The 22,482-nt window shown below is 37.1% G+C and overlaps 1 protein-coding gene across 9 annotated transcripts in view; it reads right to left on the bottom strand.

The window, feature by feature from the left end:
• Nucleotides 1-5,285: 5,285 nt before the first annotated feature.
• Nucleotides 5,286-22,482, bottom strand: part of TTC13 (tetratricopeptide repeat domain 13) — a 42,922-nt gene continuing 25,725 nt past the window's right edge. The window contains exons 15-23 of one of the 9 annotated variants that reach the window (XM_075146392.1): nt 22,073-22,165; nt 17,770-17,853; nt 16,408-16,492; nt 13,978-14,087; nt 12,438-12,573; nt 11,663-11,742; nt 10,610-10,688; nt 8,543-8,622; nt 5,286-5,761 (exon numbers count right to left, since the gene is read on the bottom strand). In XM_075146392.1, coding sequence (XP_075002493.1) covers nt 5,638-5,761; nt 8,543-8,622; nt 10,610-10,688; nt 11,663-11,742; nt 12,438-12,573; nt 13,978-14,087; nt 16,408-16,492; nt 17,770-17,853; nt 22,073-22,165 — 871 coding nt within the window. In that variant the 3' untranslated portion in view covers nt 5,286-5,637. Of the gene's footprint in view, nt 5,762-7,020; nt 7,721-8,542; nt 8,623-10,609; nt 10,689-11,662; nt 11,743-12,437; nt 12,581-13,977; nt 14,088-16,407; nt 16,493-17,769; nt 17,854-22,072; nt 22,166-22,482 lie in introns of those variants that run through there. The other 8 variants (XM_075146391.1, XM_075146393.1, XM_075146389.1 and 5 more) reach the window with 8 other exon arrangements.

Genomic DNA, 22,482 nt, shown 5'->3' with positions numbered 1-22,482 from the left:
CCTCCTGCAAACACCGCCTCCCCTCGCTCCCTATAAAGGCCGGCCGCCGCCCCGCACACCCCGCCTCCCGCACGCCCAGCGCCCGCGGCAGCCCCCGACGGCCTCCCCCGCGGCGGGCGCCGGCCGCCCGGCGCTCTCGGGAGGGGGGAGGCGGCCTTTCTCCCTCTGCCTCGCAGCTGGCGAGGGAGGGAGGCCGCCTCCCGAGCTTGCTTCGGTATCGTTACCGCCGATAGCGCGGGGCTGACCGGGTCGCAGCCAGCGACAGGCGTCCCAGCCGGAGCCGAGTCCCAGGCTGCGGCCACGGCCATGCCCGCCCAAGCCCCCCTCTGTGCCCCTGCCCGTGGCGCTCGTCTCCCACAGCCCTTCCCCTCCTTTCCAGAGGAGGCAAGCAGTGCTGCTCCCACACTGCCGGCGCCGGGAGCACCAGGAAACGACTTGCCTCAGGTGGCAGAGCAGCACCGGAGCCCAGAACCTGCCTTTCCCAACTCCTAAATAAGTCTTTCTTGTTTCTCGACACGACAGAAGGTCCAGCAGCTCCTGACAGAAGAGCCATCATGCCTGGGATGGGCTATTTCATCCAACTCAACAGGTTCAGCGGCAAGTCGGCTCAAAGCCTCTGTATGACTCTGGTAAAATAAAAATGTTGCAGCCCAAGTGTAACAAATCCATACAGTAGGCATTAGTTGTATCGGTAAAATAGACTTCACATAGGCTGAGATAACTAGGTTTTTTGGTCTTGCGTGTGCTGCAAGAGGAAGAATGCTTTTTTCCAAATGTTCAATGAATTAGGAGAATGGGGGGTAGAAGGTAGTTGGTGAAGAATAATTGCAGCACAACACCAACATGTTAAAAGAATGTTTCATTGCCAAACTGTTCCAACTTTCCGAAATCGAGTTGCCAGTGTTATGACCAGCTCGTGTCAAGAGCGGGGTTCTGTTTAGCCTTAACTCTTTTCTCTGAGTCTATTTTTCTAATGTACTTACAGGGAAATCCTAACTAACTTACAGTTAAATCAACCTTCGCTCCAGCACCCTACTCCTTCTATTGGCCCTTCTCCACTCTTGGTGCTGTCTGAAGTAATTTTTATTGACCACAGGCAGCTGGAGTTACCCACCAGAACTCCCCAATACACCCAGTATTGCAGAGGAAAGCCCATCAGTGCTGTGAACATCTTTAAAAAATTCTTGACTAAGAATATCTTTCCTGGCATACGCAGGCGTTTCTACATGCCTTTTCCACAGCCACCTGATCGTAGCAAATTTTTTTAGTTGCAACTTGTATTACCCACACTTGGAACTCGGTATTTGGAAATTACAGAATACTCGGGATGAAATTGTATTCAATAAAATCATTCCAGGTATTTTCAAATGTTGAGTTCTCCCTACTTGCTATTCTGTGCCTTATTTTATTAACACACCCAAACCTTCCATAACCTGCAAATTTGTTAATCTACACTACTAACCTTAGCTTGCCTGGCAGCTCACCACCTTGTTTCTCCCTTTCAGATAGCTCCTCATTCACTGTACAAATGCTCTCTTTTCCTGCATCAAGTCCTAACTTTGCGTGTGATACCTCTGCAAATGCTTTGCCAAACTCCCAGAAGACCCCCAAAGTCTCCTGCGGGAGGAAGCATAATTCCTTTCCACAAAAACAAAGGAAGCTTACCAAAGACAGGTAAATATGTCAGAAGATTTATCTGAGACTATTTTGCTTTTTGTCCTAAGGGAATAGGAATTTCTATTATCTTCGCAAATATATTACAAAGTCGCACAAATATTGAGGTTCAGATTAATGGGTTTTCATTACTTAGCCTGTTTTTTTTTCCCCTCATTCTGCTTTCTTTAATATTATTCTTAATAGATAAACGGTTCGGGCTGCAAGACATTAATATTCCCATTTAAGAATTCAAATGATATCGCTAGACCAGCTGTCTAAGATGACACAGAAGAGGATGGAAAATGATAATTAGATTTCTCCACATATCTGGTTCTCAGGAGGTAATTACAGTTCTCCAAGTCATCACATACCAGCCCAGTTATATAATCCTGTTTTGTTTGTTAAACTTGTTTGAGAGCATTTGACTTGAGCTTGCTTTCTTTCTTAGTCATCTGTATCACGCCCAGAGAAACAAGCCTTTGAAACACGTATACAGACACACACTCACAGAGGTGTAATACATGTTACACCTACCCTCCCTTGATCTCCCATTAATACCATCTTTTTGCCTGTCAGCCGGGGGATGGGTATGAAGTCAGACACAGGAGTAAGAGACATGAGGAGAAGGAAATCCGGACAGCTGCACATGGTTTGTTTGTCCAGGGAATTTTCGTCTTCTTCCCCACTACCCCTTCTCTACTCCCTCTGGTCTAATCCCTAAAACAAGAAACATCTCATTTTATCGTTCCAAGAACTGTCTGGTCAGTGCCAACATAGATGTCCCCTTTCTCAATGAATAATACAAGGTATAACAAAACTTACAGACTTAAAGGAAAGATCATACTATTAGAATACAATTGAGGCACAAAGTTAGGCATCTCTTCCTGGCTACTGTACCTGTGTCTCCATTAGGTAGGCAGAAAATAACAATTCCTTTCCTCCACAATGAAATCTAATAGACATTTCTGTCCTCCACAATGAAATCTAAGGGAGATTTCTGAAACTTCTAGACCTTCAAATAGAAGACACCATAGAAGCAAATAGTGGCTTATTTCTAGTGGGGTAGGGGAAGGTACTCAAGCAAAAGAATGGTGGGAAAATACCTTTGTCACAACTGGACAGCAACCCAATTCTTTCAATGAAAACTCATAAGCCTCCTTTATCCTTACTTGGAAAGAAATACCTACTTCGTCCTTTTCATAAATTCTGATCAAGAAAGTTTAAAATGCATGCTAATTAATACCAGCCAGACAGGTGGTCAAATTTGCCTTTATTATGCTTTGGTTAATGAACCTTAGGTCTGCATATGAAATTCTGCTTTTTTTTTTTTCCTGATGAGTTTTACTTACTTACTATCCTTCCAAATGCTTAGCAACATTACAAAGTGCATTAGTGCTAACAACTAATGGCTAACAACTTGTATTCCGAACAGGTGTTTCCCCAGTTTTCTGGATTTCCTTGCGTCTGTTATGCATTCCCTGGTCAGATATATTTACCTGAACTTACTTAATAATTTCCCTGCAAACAAGCAGGAGAAGAGAAAAACAGGCTTTAGGAAAAATGGGCTCAGACGTAGGCACACCATTTCCTTTCTGATATTTGCAGAACAAATGTTGATTTCTACAGTTCAAGATATTGCACATTAGATCATTCTTCCCTTGGCTGGGAGCTGGGTCACTATTTTTTAATCAAATCTAACCATATTATCACTGTAGCTCCAATACAGTCCATGCAATTTTTGAAATAGATTCTTGACCTACTCTCACACATACCAGAATTAGGATTAAAAACATCTAACAAAAAAAATCTGCTTCCTATTCCTTCCCCTGCCTTCATACAACATTACTTCTGCTGTGCTTACAAGTCTGGTAACAGTATCATAAGTTAGCATGGCAAGTTGTTAATACCCTGCTTGTTCTTAGGGAGGAAGAGTTACTACACAGACAGCAACATTTGTTTCAGCAATAGATGGTAAAAGGTGTTAAGTGGAAGGAAAGCACATTCTTTCCCCATTGTTGCATTTTCAATGTACAATCTTAGAATATAAGAGTTCATGGAAAAAAAGTTCCCACAGGTATATATGCACGCTTTTGAAGTGAGTCTCCTCATTTTTTTCACTTACCACGTTTTGGTTCACAGTGCAGAGAGGTTTCAGAATACATGTTGTTTCATCCAAAAAACGTCCAAACTGGAAGATGCATTGCTAACATGCACTCCAAATGCAATGAGCAGCCAGTTCATAAACTAAACAAGCAGACAAAAGTAAAACCTCTGAAATGCATATAATGTGGGAAGTGAGCTACTCATACTGGATGGGATGCACGGCTTGCTAATGTAGACATAGTATGCATCCACTTTCCAGGATTCATTTTCTATCTCTATGAAAATCCTTCATACATGTAAACACTCAGATCTCTAGCTACGCATAGCTGTCCTATTCTGCTAGTGATCAAGGAAACAAATAGTGAAATCTAACTTTAAATCAACAGGGCTTTTCTTATAATGGATGTCAATACTGACAGCTGCTTTTAACTTAACTTGCGGCAGACACACACAGACACACACAGACACAGTCCACTTTGAAGCCAATAAATCCACCCTGTTTCCGGTCCCACTATTAAAGTAGGTCACCTCTATCAACATTTTTGATGCTTCGCATTTCTTTGTTCATTAAAGAGGGGATTGAAATTGTTATGTGCTGTAACCAGAGAAAAGCAACCACACCACTGCTACAGGTACACTTGGGGTATGCAGGATGTTTTCCCCTCTCCCTGGGTAAATAATTTATTCTTTAGCGTATCTCATATTACATGGTTAGGACCGATATCTGCAATTGCCCAACAAAGCCCTAACCTCTGGAAAATTGGAAGCAAGCAAAGTAAAGAATAGAGTATTTGTGTAAAAGATGACAGCAACAGAATCACAGTTTAGACCATCAATACTAAACAAGTTGAAAGCTATATCTAAAACAGAACAGTTTTGTACATTTTCTGAAATGCTGAATATTCAGGCAGAAAAAAAAGTTGATCAAAGCCACTGAGGAAACCAGACATTTGCCCCACCATTACTTGCTGTTTCTGAAATCACTTAATCTGATGAAGAGCTCTGAAGTCACAGAGCTCAAGCTGTATAATTCAGTTAGGACTCGCCAGAAATAATATCATCACTACTACAATCAGAAATTGGTTCACGATACTGTCCATGTTGTTTGAACTGTATTAGCCCTGCCCTACAGGAAGCCTGCCTTTCCAGAACGCTGCCAGGCCCTTCGAACAAAAACAACTCAAGAAGCCCTAGCTAGCTCTCCCAATATACTGTCAATCTGTTGATATCTTTTACCAACCACCACCACCACCACCGAGTACTTGGAAAGGGAGACTGATGTACAGTTGCTGTGTTTCTGACATTTACTCACCAAGAGCCTAACTCCAAATATGTCATTTGTTTGTTTTTGTTTCCAAATGATGTTTTCCTGAAACCCATTCTTTTAAGCTGACATCTGTTCCTTCACTGGATTGCATTACATGAAATGCCTGTGTATTTACCAACTACTCACACATGTACAGCTCATCAAGTTTTCCATGCAGAAGACAGAGGCTTTGAAAAAAAACAAATGGGAAGTAGTATAGTGGTATTTCCAACGTAGATTACTTTTATCTTTTTTTTTTTAAATAAATTTTCACCTGCAGTATGTTCAGATTATAACTGTGATGGAAGTTTCTTATTGCTCTTCGGTTCAGTCCTTGAACAACTGTATTTCCTGTTAGAGTATGTCTCAATACAAGAAATCAGCTGTTCCACTTCTTTTTTCCTTTTAAATATTATTGGTCACAGATTCCTTTTATTCTAGTGATAACTAGTCAAGTAAGTTTACTCTATTAAAAAAAAAACAAAATAAAACAAACCCAAACCATTTCGACTGTAATTTCCCCTTCAAAATAATTTATGAAGCAGTACCTCTTGGCCTTTTATTTGTATAAATTATACAACAACTATAGTTTTTTTTAGACAATGAGATGAGTCTGTATTTAGTACTTCAATCATCGTTCTCAGGGTTGGAAAAGTCTCCGATACTGATGGTAGGGTCTTGTAAGAAGGTGAAATACTGAAAAGAGGAGAAAAAAAAGAAATTTGTCTTTTGCTGAGTTTTATGAGTTACCTGGAAGTTAACACATTAGCTTATACTTCTCTTCATCTCTTTCTCCAACAAATTTGAGAAGTGAAGTCAAGAATCTGTTGCCCACAAGCAGTTCTTGCTTCTCACAACTCCTCATTTGCTATACAGAATGAAAATAATGATTACATAAAAGAGCCTTCGGAAGTGGCAGAAGTTAAAGCAAAATTTTATTGCTTTAAGTCTTCAAACCTTACTTGCCTTACCCACTATTATTCTTCTACCACAGCCAAGTTAGCCACTCTGGTTAATTACCTTCATTTTATTACTTCAAGTCCTTTGGGCTGTGGTCCTACAGATATTTTTCTCAGCATGAAGCAAAGCCAACATTAGCATTTTCTCCAGTCTGGCTCATTATACATCTCTCATTTGAGCCAGCAATATGATCGGTGAGACTATGGTATGAAATGGTCTTGGTTAAAAATAAATTTTGGTTTTGGCAAGATTATTTTTAACACAAATCATTTCCCTGATCTGGTTTGCTAAGGATTCCTACAAATTTCAACAGTACAACTGAGAGGGTCAGAAACACATAGCTAGGGTTGAAATGGCTTAAGCTGTCTTTGCTCCCAAGAGAGAAGCTCTCCTTTGGTAAAGATGTATCTTAAAAAAAAACCCCCCAAAAACCAAAAAAACCCAAAACAAACACTAACCAAAACCATAAACAGAGGATTAAGAAAGAAGTTGAGTATATAAATTGGGAGATTTACAGTAAAAAATTGTGGGGACCATAAATGTTTTACATTTCCAAGACAACCAAGTCACAATATTTGTGCAGACTTCTTTTAATAAAAACTGCAACTTGCTACGCTGTAGTTTAAAAATGTCACTCCTTAATAAATGCTGAATTTGACTGCATCTACATGTAGATTTTTAGCTTAAGTCTGACAAAGATGTCCTTGAGTATTCTTAATAGCCGCCTTCATTTAGGAAGAGATTTTATAGTCTAGTGAAATTCACCAGGCTGAGAACCACTGATAATGAAGTTAAACAACAGTCATCAGTATGGGATATTCGGCACTAACAGCAGCTGCAGAGTTCCTCAGGCTCTCAGAATAACTCAGGTTGGACCAGACCTCAGGAGGTCTGTGATCTAACATCCTGCTCAAAGCAAGGTCAACTGCAAAGTCAGACCAGAGTGTCAGGGCTTTATCCTGTCAGGTTTTGAAAATCTCCAGGGATGGAGACTGCACAGCCTCTCTGGGAAGCCCACTCCACTGCTTGACTACCCTCAGGGTGAAAAGATTATGCTCAGTCTGAACCTCATTTCAACTCATGCATGTTGCCTTTTGTCTTCCCACCAAGCACTGCCCAGCTCCATTTTCTGTGAGTATTGACTCACAGGTACTGCAAAGCTGCTGTTAGGTCAAAGCTTTCTCTTCTCCAGGCTGAACAAGCCCAGTTCACTCCTTTTAAGGCACGTGCTCCAGCCCCCTGACCATCTTGGTGGCTCTCTACTGAATTTGCTCCAGTTTATCGTAGTCTTTACTGCAGCTGCCCCCAAACTGGATGCAGTATTCTAGGTATGGTCTAAAGTGCTGAGTACCCCCTAAATCTGATTATCCAAACAGCTTTTTACCCATCTAGCTGTCCATTCGTCCAGACCATAATGTGCTATCTTGGAATGAGAGTATTGTGGGAGTCCTTACTGACGTAAAAATAAACAAGATCAACTGCTCTCTTCTCATCCCCAAATCTAGTCGTTTTATCACAGAAAGCAGTCATATTGGGTCACAAAACATTTGGTAAACCCATGTTGACTGTCCCCAGTCACCTCCTCTTTCATATACCCTGAAATGCTTTCCTAGAGGACTCACTTCATGACTTTCCCAGGGACCTCCAAGTGAGGCTGACAAGCCTACAGTTTCCCTGGGTCCTCCTTCTGGCCTTCTGGAAGACAAATGCAAGATTTCCTTTCCTGCAGTCACCAAGAACGTCCCCTGATGTGCACAATCTTTCAGAGATTATAGATGGCCTTGTAAGGACATAGGCCACTTCTCGCAGCACCCTTTAAATGTCTTGACCCTGATTTGAAGGATACTAAAACTGGTTTTGTCTCTGGCCCAATTTTTAGATTTTGTATGGGGAATAACCACTAAGGGACAAATCAAATGCACCAGATTCATAGTATTGACAAGGAATTAACGTGTTCAGTATTCAAAAATCAATTACTATGAAAATCAAAATTTTAAAGCATTATACAAAAGTCATGCAGTTATACTAAGTAACATAATTCTGTACATTCAAAACTTCCATCTACTTTGAAAATACTTATTCTCCAAATTAAAATAGCATTAAAGGATAAGTAAATTACTTTTGAGATATAGTTTGAAGAGATCCATAAGAATGGGAAAAAAACCCAAGTTAAAATTTTCCCCTCACTCAATCGCCAGATTTACTAATGATAAAGTAATAAAAAGGCAAATTTGACCATTGAACAAAATGAAGAAAATATTAACCCAAATAATTTTCTCAGAGGCAAACGCTCACATAACTGAATGTCTAGACTACTAACTACTCTGTTAGACTAGAAATAAACTACTGTGTTTGTAATTCAAATCTTGTCTTATCAATTCCTAAACCATGTTAAAAATGCACTGAATCATTTACTGAACTCATAATTTCTAACATTTTTTATTATAGGTTTAAATTTTACATATAAAGTCTTTCATATTTTATTTCCCCACCCCCCATCTGAACAAAAAGATTTACCTTTTTAGATTCATCCAGCTCCTTGCTATTTTGCTAAAAGCTTCAGACCCTGGTGCCGTCATTGCTTCAAAATCAACCAGCTGAAAATGCAACAAAAAAAAGATTTTAAGAAATTAGAGAAGTTTTAAGTTCTCTAATTTCAGGAAGTTAATTCTCAAATATTAACAACATATAAATTCAACTTTAAAAACACATCCTTCCTTTTGTGACAAAATCCATTTTTTTCCCCTCTCTTAACAAGAAGTTTATGCTAATGAGTCAGTGCCAGAAAATATTGACTGTCTTCAGCCCTTTATTACAATGTCCAAATAAAATGGCGATATTTCTCATTTCTACATACTGCATTCTGCAAAATATTGTATCACATGATTGGTAGATTTATATTGGACTTCCCAGGCATTCTGTATTACTTCTTTCCACAGTGGGTTTTCAGACAAGTTTGACTACATATAGCCAAGAACTCTGTGCAACTTCATATCTACAGCTGAAAATAAGCTTTCAGCAAAACAGTGTTCAGTCAAAAACATTGGTTCACTAGTACTGAAACATTTAAGCTGACACGTTCGTGGTTCAGTGAACTTTGGCTGAATTCAAAGAAGGGTTCTGAGAGCATGCTATCTATATTCTTGGTAAGACAGGAGTAAGCTTACTAACTAGTCTGTGCCCAGACTACTTTGTCCCTCATCACCAGCTTGGAAGTCAGCATGCATGCCAGGCACTGAAGCTCCCTGTGGGTTTGCACACCCCACCACAACCGATACTGGAAGCTACAGCAGCGGTGGCTACTGACTGACCTGCCAGGCAATAACAGGACTCTTGGCTAGTGGGCATCTTTGTCTTCAGAGCAGTCTGATAATGCATGCTGTCATAAGCTTGGGACCAGAAATACCCTTCTAAGGAATCTGGGGGGAAAAAAAAAAAATCCCAGTTTCATTCAACTGGGGAAAACAATTTCTTCCAGCTGGTGAAAACTTTTCTAAAAAATGGGTTTGTTCCAATTCAGGCACTCTGCTTCAGGAAAAACCCTCAAATGTAAAAACGTTCCCAAAGCTTCCTGTAAGTCAGAAATCCTGCTTTTTAGTAATCCTGAAACTCTGCTTGCCTGCATAAAATCAGTCAGCAAAAAGCACTACTCTAAAGTCCTAAGAGGATGCGTAAGAAAACCCACATAAGTCTTTTACCTTAGCTTGAACTCCCACAGAACGGTGAAAATACCAGCTTAATGGCATACTGAAAAGAAAGCTTTCTTGCTACTAAGCAAGTGCAGTTTGCTCTTAAAAGCTACTAGGAGTTCATTGTACTGAAAGGACAAACTTCATTGTTTTCAGGGCTTTCTAGAACAAAAGGGAAAGTCACTCTTTCTTCAGTTATCCACGCAGGATATTTTCTTCAACAATTTTGATTCTCACTAGAATTTCACTGATTCTTTTGGCAATACATTAAAGAGACAGAGGTGCTGTTACTCCTTTCATGCTGAAAAGGTAACCACAGCTAACAGACCAATAGTTGAATAAAGAAAGAGAAACCCTTCATTGAGCAAGGTGGTATAATATTCAAATGTAGTCACTTAAAAACTAGGACTTACTTTAAATTAAGCGGAATACAGAGGGGAAGGAGAAATCAAGAGAAGTTGCAAATACGTTTCTACTTACCAAGCCCTAAATGCTCTGGAATACATTGAGAGCAAAGACAGAAAATTTCTGCTGTGTACCAAAAGAGTCATTAATTCTGTCCAAGTATTCTCAGAACCCTTCTCAAAGAAAGCTAGAAAGAGCAGCTCAGCACACTAGAAATGCTTCAGCTACAAATATGTAATTACTGTGGGACACAAACTGCTACAATTTGACTAAACAGAATTATTGCACATACTACCTCTAAATCTCACCTGCTGTCAGAACAGCAATGAAATTTTCAAAACTCTCTCAAGGTTGCAAGACACCATAGTATGCAGCTAATCCATCTTCAATAAACAAGTGTGCAACTTCTGTTCATTCTTACAGCTCCTTTCTCACATTTACAAGTATTACTTCCTCCATCAAGGCTGAACCAGTGTATTTTGATACTTGCCTTTCCTTTAGGGATTTTTCCTGATACTTCTTTTCCACTTGCCATTAGTGCTCCCATGATCACTGAATAAGCTATTACACTAAAAATGAAAAAAAAAAAATCAAAAACAACAAATGAAGTACAGTAGAAGTCTTTCTATAATACTATTTTAGACGACAAAACAAAAAATACAGTACTGTTTCATAGATGGCTAGTAAAAATTACTGTGCTAGTTACTTTATTTTATAAGTAAAAACAAGCATGAAACACTTAAAAAGTGAAATCACTGTTACTTTCCAACACCACTGGCATGAAGTTATGATCCTATGCAGTTTAACCACTGAAGAGCACTGTTTCTACAGTAGTCAGAATCATAATTTCAGACTTACGACTTAAGTCGTAAGACTGCATAGAGCTGAAAACAAAGCAAACTCCTGTTCCCAAGAAGCTTAGCTGTAGCCCAGAAGAGTTTATGAACACCTCTGCCAGAGCTAGAGGCACTGTAAAGCTGTTCAGTTACTTAACTTTTTTTTTAATTTAACTTAATTTCTTTTTAATTGTGAAACTTGGACAGAATTTCTGTTAATTTTTACATTCTGTAAGATAAAGGCAAAGTCCGATTATAAAAATGAAGGATTTTTTAAATTTTAGTGAATTTTGTTATAACAAGTTATCTCGAAGTATTTAATCTTAAATACATGTTTCAGTAAAGCTTCTTGAGTGAAATTACAGTGATGTAACATAATATGGATTAGGAACCCAAGCCTTACAATTTAAAAATGACACTTTTCAATCTGTGAGCCAAAGTCTATAAATACAGACTACTCATCATTTTAAATATACATGCAGCTATGAATAGTTACCATTAGCAATTACAGACTAGCTTTTAAAACAGTACTAAGTCAGTACCCATCGTCATGGCAGCACACAATGAGAGACTGTGCAGGATGCACAGCTCAACACAGAGCTTTTTTAGCTTTTTATATATTAAAAAAATATATTAAGATACTGCAACACATAGACATTTTACAGTGTGCATCCAAGGTAGCAGACATGATAAAGACAATCACTAACCTAGATCCTCTTGAAAGTGGCATTAAATTATAGAAGTAATAAACTAATGACAGGATCAAGTTGCAAACAGCATCTACTTCCTAAGCAAGAGAAAAAAAAAAAGAATTAAAGATAATTTAATAGCCAGGTAATACCATATAAAGGAACACATATTGGAAAATCTTACAGTACTGTGATTATTTCTTTTAAAGAACCATTTCAAATGTGAAAAATGTCAAGCTGAGAAGTTGTAGTCTGATTAACAGATGTTTAAGCAAATTATTTTGTTATATCCTTAAAATTTATATCCTTTAACTACACTGTGTTAAAAGGATGAAAAATGGAAAGCATAAGCTCAAATGCAGTCAGGTTCTCACTGCAATACAAAATCAACACAAACACAATTCTAATGCTTCTCATGAATTCATGTTACTCCTCATCTTATATGTAGCCACCATGAGCCAAATCCTAAGCAGTGCTTATACGGCTGATGAAACAGTGAACACAGACCCATGAGAAAAATAAAGAAAAAAAAAAAAAAGCAACACACTGTGATATTGAGACCTTGTCCAGACTCTCTCTATTACTGCAGCAAAGCATAGAAAATTTTAAAGTAACATATAGAATTATGGCAACTTCTTATGGTATTTGTCATAATTGGGTTTAAGCAAACAGTAGATTTTATTACTTAAGATCTCTGCCAAAAATTATTAGAATAATGACTGTTAAACAGAAGGTATAAAAACATAATAGAATTTTATCACAGAATTAATCATTTCCATTAAAATAGCCTTACCCCCAGCTCTGCAGACAGAATTAGAATTTTTCCTTTAGCTGTTAGATCCTTATATAGCGCATCTATTTCTGCATGATACAGCTGTGTTCTCTCTTCTGTTGTCTGAGTTTCTACCGAAAATAGTATGTTCCCCACTCTATCAAGTAGATGAAAGAAAAAAGAAGGTAAGAAGTTTTCTGAACAGAACTTGATGCATAATCTAACATCCAGGGTAAGTTACAAATATACTACAGTTAAATACCACATCATAACCTTTTTCCTATCATTTTTCCTTAAGCAGGAGACTATGTGCATTGCCCCCCTTTTAGTTAAAAAAAAAAAAAAAACAAACACTGAATTAAAAACTTTTTATCACATTGTAAGTTTGTCTGAAAGAATACATAAAGATTGCTGTCTAATCACAGATGAAGTATTTCCATTGAAGAACACCTGACAAGCATTAGCGTTTCACTTAAAGTGTAGCTAAAAAAATAAGAAATATGAAATTTTAAAATATCTTCACAGGCTTGAGATTTTTGTATAGAATGTAAAGTGTAGTTTTGTTAACTTCTAAACTACCAAAACGGAATTGTTTTGGTATAAAAGCATAGTTACAAACTATGGATCAAAACTGACTGACACAGAACAAGTTTGTACAGAACAAAGTTAGACCATTTTTACTGACACCAAAATATTTTCCCCAAAACAGTGAGGCCATATATTTAATGCCATTTCACTGTATATAGGCATATGATTTAGAATGCAAAATTAAAAACCAAGAGATATGTTAACATTTTAGAAGAGAAGTTTGCCTTCCATGCCACTCATTGGAAGCATACAAGTTTTGGGAAAAATTCCAATGCACAGAATTTTTAAATTCCATAAGCCAAAGTTTTTAGTTAGTAGTAGGACAGAGCTTCTGAGCTTCAGATTAATGCTCATTCTTCAGGAAGACAAGGAGCCAGTATCCAAAAAGTGAGAAATTTACTATTTCACCTGAAGACTGGCCCAAAGCCTCCCGATTGTATCCTCATACATTCAGGTACTATCTAAATTGGCATTTGCAGATAGGTGGTCTGCAAACATCTCAAAAATAAACATAAAAAAGGCCAAAAATCCAAATAGAAGAGAGTGTCTTCCATTCTTAGATCACAGAAATTTCCATTCCATTCAGGATTTTTCAGTCACCATAACAGACAAGGTCTCACAACAAGAAATGTATTTTGATATGGATAAAGACTGAGATTTTTGAGATTTTTCCCCTGTAGGCATTTTATAGTTTAAGATGAATAACAAGGTCTCTCTTCACTTTTGTGCTGTATGTTAGAGAATTATCTCAACTGGGCCTACTCCATCAATGTTATCCATATTCCCTCTTTGTTAGGGAACACAACAGGAATCAGAAGTCCTCAAATGAACAAATTTTTTAGTTATTTACAAAAATAGCACTAGTGAAAAACAAAACCCGCTTTATGCAAGTAGAAATGGCATTTGAGAAGATTAATTGCTAATACTTCATCTTTACTTAATGCACCTGAACGCCTGAAAACAGCAAACATACTTATCTCCTGTTATTGTAATTGTGAATCCATCATATTCTTTCCCTTGATCCTTGAGGCTGGGGACTTTTGTGTTCACAGTAAACCCATCTCTTGTTTTACTGTTAAACTGCTTTCAAAAGAAAAAAAAAAGTTAATATTAGAGTGAACAGAGATAGACTGTCTAGCTATTGTTTTGAAACACCTAAAATACATAGAGCAGAAATGAAAATGGACAAACTGAAGGAACAGGTCAAAGAGTTACTGTCAACTACGTTATTTCATTTATCCTTTATTTCCTACTGAACGGAAATCATAAATATTGAATGAGGTATATTGATATTCAACTTCATAACTATATAGCGAATACAAAGCAGCACTGTTTATGAAAAGCAACTGTACAAAGCAGTTTGAGTTGTACAGATTTCTCCCCAAGTTGTATGTTGATAGTAACCTTTTGGTGTAACAATGTAAATGCAAAAGCAGGAATTTGAGAGCCTGTTTTATGTTTACACTAAGAAATAGCTGCATTAGTCTAAGTGTGGATTCCAGAATACAGATCACAGCAACAATTTCTTAACTATGATCCGGTTTCAATTAATGTTTATCCTCATCAGAAGGGAAAATACCACAAAGTTTAAGAATTTTACAAAGCTACGCTATTTAAGTGTAATACTGTAGCCAGAGTTTTGTATAAACCAGGCAAAACTCTATTTAAGAAAAGGAAAAAGCCCAGCTTTTGACATACAACATTCCCCAGTTACCTGAATAACCAAACTGCATCAATATTAGCAGACATCCATTTTATACAGGCACTATTAATGACTATTATGCAATTATTTATTTTAAGATAGAACTTTTGATCCAGGATGCTTTATTTAAAAAGAATCTGCACTTATTTTAAAGAAACAAATCTAAAAGCCTCTAATGAGAAACAGCATTCCACTTCCACACAATTTGGAATGGGATACAGGAGATTCAAACCCAGAGCAAAATGTACAGGTTATGAAAACCAGGAAGAATATTCGTTGCCAGTTGAGAAATTTATTTTGAGATGAGTCATGTATAGTTCACTATGTTTGTATATTTTCATCATCCTCTTGGAGTAACCTATATTTTTAACTCCACTAATAGCATTTTTTCTGGCCTACAATTCAACAGTAGCCATATTAGGTGCTCTACAGGGCCCTATTTGCACAGTTGTGTGTCAGTAGGGAGCACTTAATTGTCCATCCACCCCAACATCTACTACCTCTTCATCACAAGTTTTTGTTTAGGTTCAGTTAGTATCCACTTGGCTTCATCTTTCAAGGCCAAGAACAAGACAGTTATATAAAAAGGATCTCCAAAATTATGGTATGTTCTTTGAAGACACTTACATTAGTAATACATATTAAAAAAAACATAGAAAAATTTAGTGCTTGAGCCATGTAGCTTCTGTAAAGATATCTGTAGTGCACAAGTGAGTGAGCACTAGTACCGTGAACAAATCCAAACCCAGACAGTCCATCAGTAGTAGCAGCAATATATCGTCAGAGAGCTCTGTTCTATAGCAAGCTGCCAGCTTTGCTTAGGTATGAAATTGCAACCTGGACACACCCGATAAGAAAGCAATGAGTTTGTCTCTATTTAGAATGACACTTTCTTCCCAAATTTTATTCTATTTTAAATAAAATCCTGTCCCATCCTTTAAAAAGAAGTACTTTGTAACAGTGTTTCCCCAAACCCAAATACTTACACACTCCTCATTCTAGATTAATTTGGGGGAGTGGGGGGAGAGGGGGAAGACCTTTTACTTATACGCAGCTCAAGGCTTATTACTTAAGTTGAGATAAGAGTATAAATCATTTTCCACATCATATATCCAAAGCCCTTCTAGAAAGAGCACCACCAGCAAGAAGAAAATCTGCAGGTTTCCCCACTCCTTTTCTGACAGTCTTCCAAAGCACAAGAAAGTAAGCCAAGATTTCATTTCAGATTAGCTATCAGTCACTAAGGGCAACTATTCCCTCGTTTCCCCCTGCCAGCCCCATCACATACTGACCTGTGCCAATGAACCTAAGGTAAAAAGAGCTTCCATGTTCCTAATCTTTCAGGCACACATCTTCAATTTTTTTCCTTCATACTGTACAGGCATACTGTGAGTCCATTATGGTGGATCTGACCACAAACCCTCCCGGTTGATACGGCTGGCTTCAAAGAATTACATTCAACATTTTGTTTTCCTGTCATTTTTTTGCCAATTCACAGTTAGGCCAAGCCTTTCAAATATACATCACACGTCTGCATATATCAAAGCGAAAGTCATACCCTACATATGCAGATTTGAAATAACCTGACTTAGTGTTTCCAGTTATTCATTTTAAGCTTATACAAAATGGTTATATTCTGAGGAACTGGGTATCTCCCAGAATACATTTTAGTATTTTTATCATATTTTTTCTTTAATTTACCTTCATTATGGGAAGAAGATCTTCTACTTTATGTACCTTTTCCAAAGCTTCTCGAACCTCTAATAGTCCTTTTGGATTATTAGCACTGGAAAAAAATTAAATATGGAATTGCAATGGTTGAACACATGTACCATTTCTGGAAATCCACCTAGCTTTAACCTAATTAGCCACAGAGGAATAAGTTATTGAAAGTTATTTAATTATTTCTTTTCTGAAAATTAGTTCCTTCATACTGGCCACACGCTTTCCTATTCTTCAAAAAGTAATTTCCTCCTGTATCAGCTCAGCTTATTTTTTTCAGCTTCAAACCTCAACTTCAAACTTCAGGTTTATCTTATTCATTTACTGTTGGCCACTCTAAAGCATTAAACAGTGTTTGCATGAATGTGTGTGGGCAGGGGGTTGTTGATGACGAAAGATGGAAGAAGAATAGAGTTAATGTTAGAAATATTCTTCTCTAAATATATGCATCTGTGTAGCCTCAAAGGTATGTAAATACTACAGATGCAGGCACAGCTGGACCGTGAAGAAACCTATTGAACTGGTTCTCTAATTATTGATTACTGTATACCCAGATTTTAAGAACAGAATTATTTTAAAAATCACAGCACAAATTGCTCTGGTTTAAGGTCAAATGCTGCTGACTCACTCTGAACAAACTTCCTCCCAATAGAGGATAGACTTCCCAGTTACCTCGGAACTTACGTATCTTCAACAACTATCACAAATTTTCTAAAACTTAAATGTTTTCAACTGTGATAAGGATTTTCTGCACTTTCATTTTTTGATATTTAAGTAGCATAATGAGATTGAAAATCAGAACTCAATATTTAATAAAAGTTACCAGGCCAAAGAAAAACTAGAGGGTTTAAAGCTAAAGGGACAAAGTCTACCAACCCATCTACGTAACAGGCAGTAAAGATTCTCTGCTTCTTTAAAACTACTTGTCAAACACCAGTTTCAATTAAAATTACCTTCCATATCATCTTTTCTCTTTTTTTCCTCACTCCTACTATTTAATAAATTAATGTCAATATTCAGAGAAACTGTACTCTATTCTACCAGGAGGAAACCCAATGTCTTTAATAAATCATATTTTTTAGAAAGAGTTGAGACCCACTAGGTTCTAGATACACTGTAATTCACAATGTTTTTTCCGATTAGCTTAAGTTTCTTTACATGGCAATGAATAGAATTTTGCATTTCGAATAGGAAGTAAGACAATTATAGATACTAAGAAAACTTAGAATGTACTAAAATCAAGAAAATATCCCTCACATTTTCTGAAATGAATATTATGTAAATTTCAAATAAGTATTACCAGGGAAGTGAAGCAGGGAAAATAAAATATCAGTAATTTACCCATGATAAACAAGGATCCTATCTTTGATAAAATGAAGAATTTTCTCAAAATATTCCAGGTACCGCATGTTAATGACCTGTCCCCTACAAAGAAGAGAAAAGTTTTTTTAAAGTCTTGTTTTTCAATTCAACATTCCAGGGCTAAGACACAAATATTACTCATTAATATTTGACATAATTTTATCCACAGATGCTTTTTAATTTAAAGGAATGAACTAGAGGTTTGTCTGAAGCCCATCCCCCATTTTGAATACAGATTCCATAGCGAACTTGCAAAAGCTCATGTATCATTAGTGTTGTTCTCTGATAAACTACATTTCATGCATATTTCCCCATTTTCAGTGTGCCCATGTCCAGTAAATCTTATCTAATTATCAATTTGTACAAGGATATAATCTTTCTCAGACAGTTATTTACACTTGTAGATATTGCAGAACTAGGAGAGAATTCTCAATCTGCACACTGATTTACTTTGAGAACCAACACTTTCCAGTTTACATATTTGCCGATATATATGCTGATCTGCTCTGACAGTCCACACACATTTTTCTTTATTCACCTACGTCCCTCTATATTGAAGTAACTTTGCTTTGACTCCTAACAGTTGCAAGTAGTAACTGTTAAACAAAAACATCAAAAAGGTGTTGTTTTTTCCCTTGGACTACTAAGGAAAAAAATATACATTAAAAACTTGGTAGAAACTTGCTAGGATTATAACCACTCTGAGAGGAAAATTACATACCATTATTGCATTTGTAGGAGTCCTTCTTCTTCTCCCAGTCTACAAAACAAGATTTTATAAAGCAAATGTTATCGCTCTCTGAGGAAGCAAAACCACTGTCAATCACAGGAAGGTGTGTACACCTAGCTTTTTTTCCACTCTAAGTGATTTTTGGCAGCTTAAGTCCCTGTCTAATGTCTCACTCGACAATCTCACACTTTAGTAGGCCTAGTCTCAGAATAATGGCAGAATCAGTCTTTAAAAACTGAACAGAATTAGAACACATATACGTATCTGCACATAGGAAAGGGAGGTAGGGAAAGCAGAAGGATGAAGTCAAATACATATATACATAATTTGCCCTTGTTGTACGTCCCATCATTTTCCATCTGTATTAAAAAAATATCTGTACAACAGGCAGAAGCGTGTCAGTATAATGAACTGGATTTTCCTTTAGTGGAATCTTGGAAAATACATCCAAACCAGACCTATCATTCTGTAAGTCCATCTAGAAACAGTAGTACCAAGAAAAGACTTTTGGTGGGAGGTCAGAAGTGATTTGTATTTATTTCCACTCTTTTTCCTTGTTTAATAAACACTACCACCAAGAATTCAAAAGTAGCACTGTTCCAGACTGTGTCTTCATTTTTTTTTTAAGAATATTGAGTATATCATTAATGTTTAGCTGATCCCAAATCCTTGTTTTGCCTATGAAAATAACTTAAGCTTTCAAAACCATTTTCTTTACTTTAAATGAAACTTGGTAGCTTTGATCATTTAAGCCAGAAAGAAGATAAGCCGAAGTTGCACTTGTCTATAGACCCATGAACAAGTAGTGACAGCTGATATACTTGCATCTTAAGAATGTTAAGATCTGGAAGCCTATCAAAAATTGTGAAGTGCAAAATGTTTCTTATACACCTTTAACAAAAGGTCCCCAAATTGTCTCAAAGCTAACAAAAAAGTCTTTGTTTTCTGACACTCTCCAAACATTTTGCCACTCTGGAAAAGAACCTTTAATTCAGCAATCACTGAATGCTAGTGCCTCCACGCCAAGACTCATTTGACCGGAATCACTGAACAATAATGGACTTTAAATGCAAAGAATTCTGAGTAAAGAAAAAGGTTATGTTAACAGATATCTAATTCAAATACTTTTGCACACAGAAATTACTGGTTTACAACTTAGACCAAACAAAACCTAGAGACAGCTTGAGCTCAGCACGACTAGATCTGTTATGAATACTAAAAGAACACCCAACTGCTACTGTTACACTTCTTATTTGACTGAACAGCTTATATCTTTGTATATTTAATAACAATGAAGGCTGCCATTGGTCAGCCTAAATAATCTATTGTTACACCTTTTTTGTTACACATGGTTTTCAGGTAGCCATGCTATAGAAAGAATTCAGCCTTAGTCATACAGTTATGAGAATAACTTTCAAATCATAAGCCAATATAAAGCAATGTATGTCTTCCTGAAAAACAGTCAAAAGACCATAAAGTGATCTCAATTATCAACAAAAAGTTGTTAGCTCTGTAGCCTATTAATATCTTCAATCAGCAGCCATTTTACAGTTGAGTAATGCAAGAAGAAGATTATACAGATCTGTATAATCCATTAATAGTAAATTGTCATTTAGAAATCATAATGGACTAGAACATGCTTCAAAAGTAAAATAAAATAAATTTAAAAAAGAGAAACCTATTACCACTTAATTTATTAATTTCTTTTATCCCTCACCTCTTGTGAAATCATCAGGAGGGAATCCAAAAGCAGAAACAAATCACTACAGAAAGCAGCTATTACTTGGGATGCAGAATGATCAAACAAGTATGGGTTTTGAGAATCAAAGAGGATATAATCACCATCCAGCACTAAAGCATGATCAACTCCTAAGGAGCAGTATTTAGGCTGTTTCAAATCTATTGTTCCTTCCAAAAAAGTAACAAATCAATAATTTTCAGAGAACCACTACGTAGGTATCTAAAAAGCATGACCAAAATGCTAAGATCCTCAAAAGTCAAGGCTGAGCCAAAACCAAAAGGTTAGAATTAGATTCACTGTGGGCCTGCCATTTTGAATGTTCATGAAGCTTATTTCAGATTTCTATGAAATCACCAAAACAGCTGGAAGAGTAAATCATGAGTTTTGCTAATATTCTCTCATGAGAGGAAAACAAGTAAAGTACTTTGGCCAGTGAAAAACAGAGTTGCTGACACAGAGATCCTCTACAGGGACACATTTCCCCAGATTAAATGTTCAATGTTATTTTCAGCATGGTAATCAAGTGTTGTTACATGAATGCCCTTCTGCCAGCACAGATCACCTAGGAATTAAGCTTTTACTCTCCCATTTAAAATAAAAACAGGAAGAAACGGATAAAGTATGGAATGTATCCTTGTCTCAAAGTACCGATGGTTGTGGTTTCTGCTGCATTGTACATGTGAGAAGAGAGAAATGCAGCAACGGCAAAGAGGGACAGAGCTTGGAACCCAAATGTAACACTTGGCTTGAGGGAAGACAGAAGCCTGAGCGTAAGACTGTTCAAGAAGCAGCACATCCTGCAAGGCAACTACTGATCTGCACTAGAGTTTAACGCTACATTGTAACAACTCCATAAAATAAAGCAGAGGCTGCTAGGGTCCATTCCATAGAGCGGAAGGAAGAGCGTGGACAAATTCTCACCAGCCTCTGTATGCGAGCATCAGAATATCACTGTTTTTCTCTGCCTGGAATAGTTCTTGAGAAGGCTTTGCTTCCCTTATCCTCCTTTTTCCACACAGCTTCTCAAAAAAGAAGGAAATAAAAGCAGAATGACAGATCAAAAGATTCAATACTTCCCGTGGCGGGGCGGAGGAAATAAGATGAAACCTGTCTACATATTTACTTACACAAACACACTCTGCTCCCGTGATTGACAGTGATGTTGCCACATTGAGTCTCTCACACTTCTACCACTTCATGGGCGGTAGCACTGTCATGACTACAATACTGAGTCTTGCAGCATGGGAGAAGATGGAACGTACAACAGTGGTTGAATCTTTTAAATTTTACCTTTGCTTGAAAGTACAACTGTTACCTTTCACAGGTTACTTATTTTGTCATTTTTGCTTTACTTTGGCCTGCTTTGAAAACAACTAAAACAACTATGTTTTTGCTCTCTTTTGTAAATTGGTATTAAAGTTAATAGAACAGCATTGTTTCGTTACTCTGCTGCTATCTTTGAGAAGCAGCATTTGCAAAAATTACAACTGTGACGAACTTAATCTAATTTTTACATTTAAGGTAATTTGGGAATTAAAATATGCATCTTCTGGATTATGCATCTTCTGGATCCTAGTTAGATCTTGCTATAACTCAGTTGTACAATTGCAATTCAGGAAAAAAAGGAAATGTCGTGAGGGAAAATTTGAGGAGCACAAAACCTAAGTGTTCCATTAGAAAATATAAAATAAATATTAAAGCAAAACAATAAGTACATGCAATACTGTAATATGCTGTTTCACGAACAGATGGTAAGTTTTGGTACAATCCCTTAGTGTGTGGGGGAAGGCTGTTTGGTAAAATTCTCATACCTGATTAAGTTAATGTGATTATTGAAACCTCTACTAAGGCTTCGGGCAGGCATTTGGTCCAACCAAAGCACAGGCTGGTCAGGATCAGCTATCCTACAAAGAAAAAAGACATTAATATTGGCACACATTTCACTCCATGTGATATTTTTAATTGAGCTTTGTTCACACACAGAATAATTTTAGGCAAAACCTAGAATTCAGAGATCACAAAAAATAACTTTTTATTGAAATGCACGTACGATTTTCGTAAGGAAAAAACCTAACTAACTCAGAAGCATTTTAAGTTGCTGGAGTTTGAAACTGTTAGTTTTTGTTAGCCTGAGCTGCAATGTATCCTATGGTCTTTCACAGCTTTGCCTCAATCAGAAAATGCTATTCCCAACTCTTTCCTTCTTTTAAAAAAGAAGAAA

This window comes from Calonectris borealis, chromosome 3 (genome assembly GCF_964195595.1).
Source record: "Calonectris borealis chromosome 3, bCalBor7.hap1.2, whole genome shotgun sequence".
NCBI lineage: Eukaryota > Metazoa > Chordata > Aves > Procellariiformes > Procellariidae > Calonectris > Calonectris borealis.
This window is presented reverse-complemented; position numbering and strand designations above follow the sequence as displayed.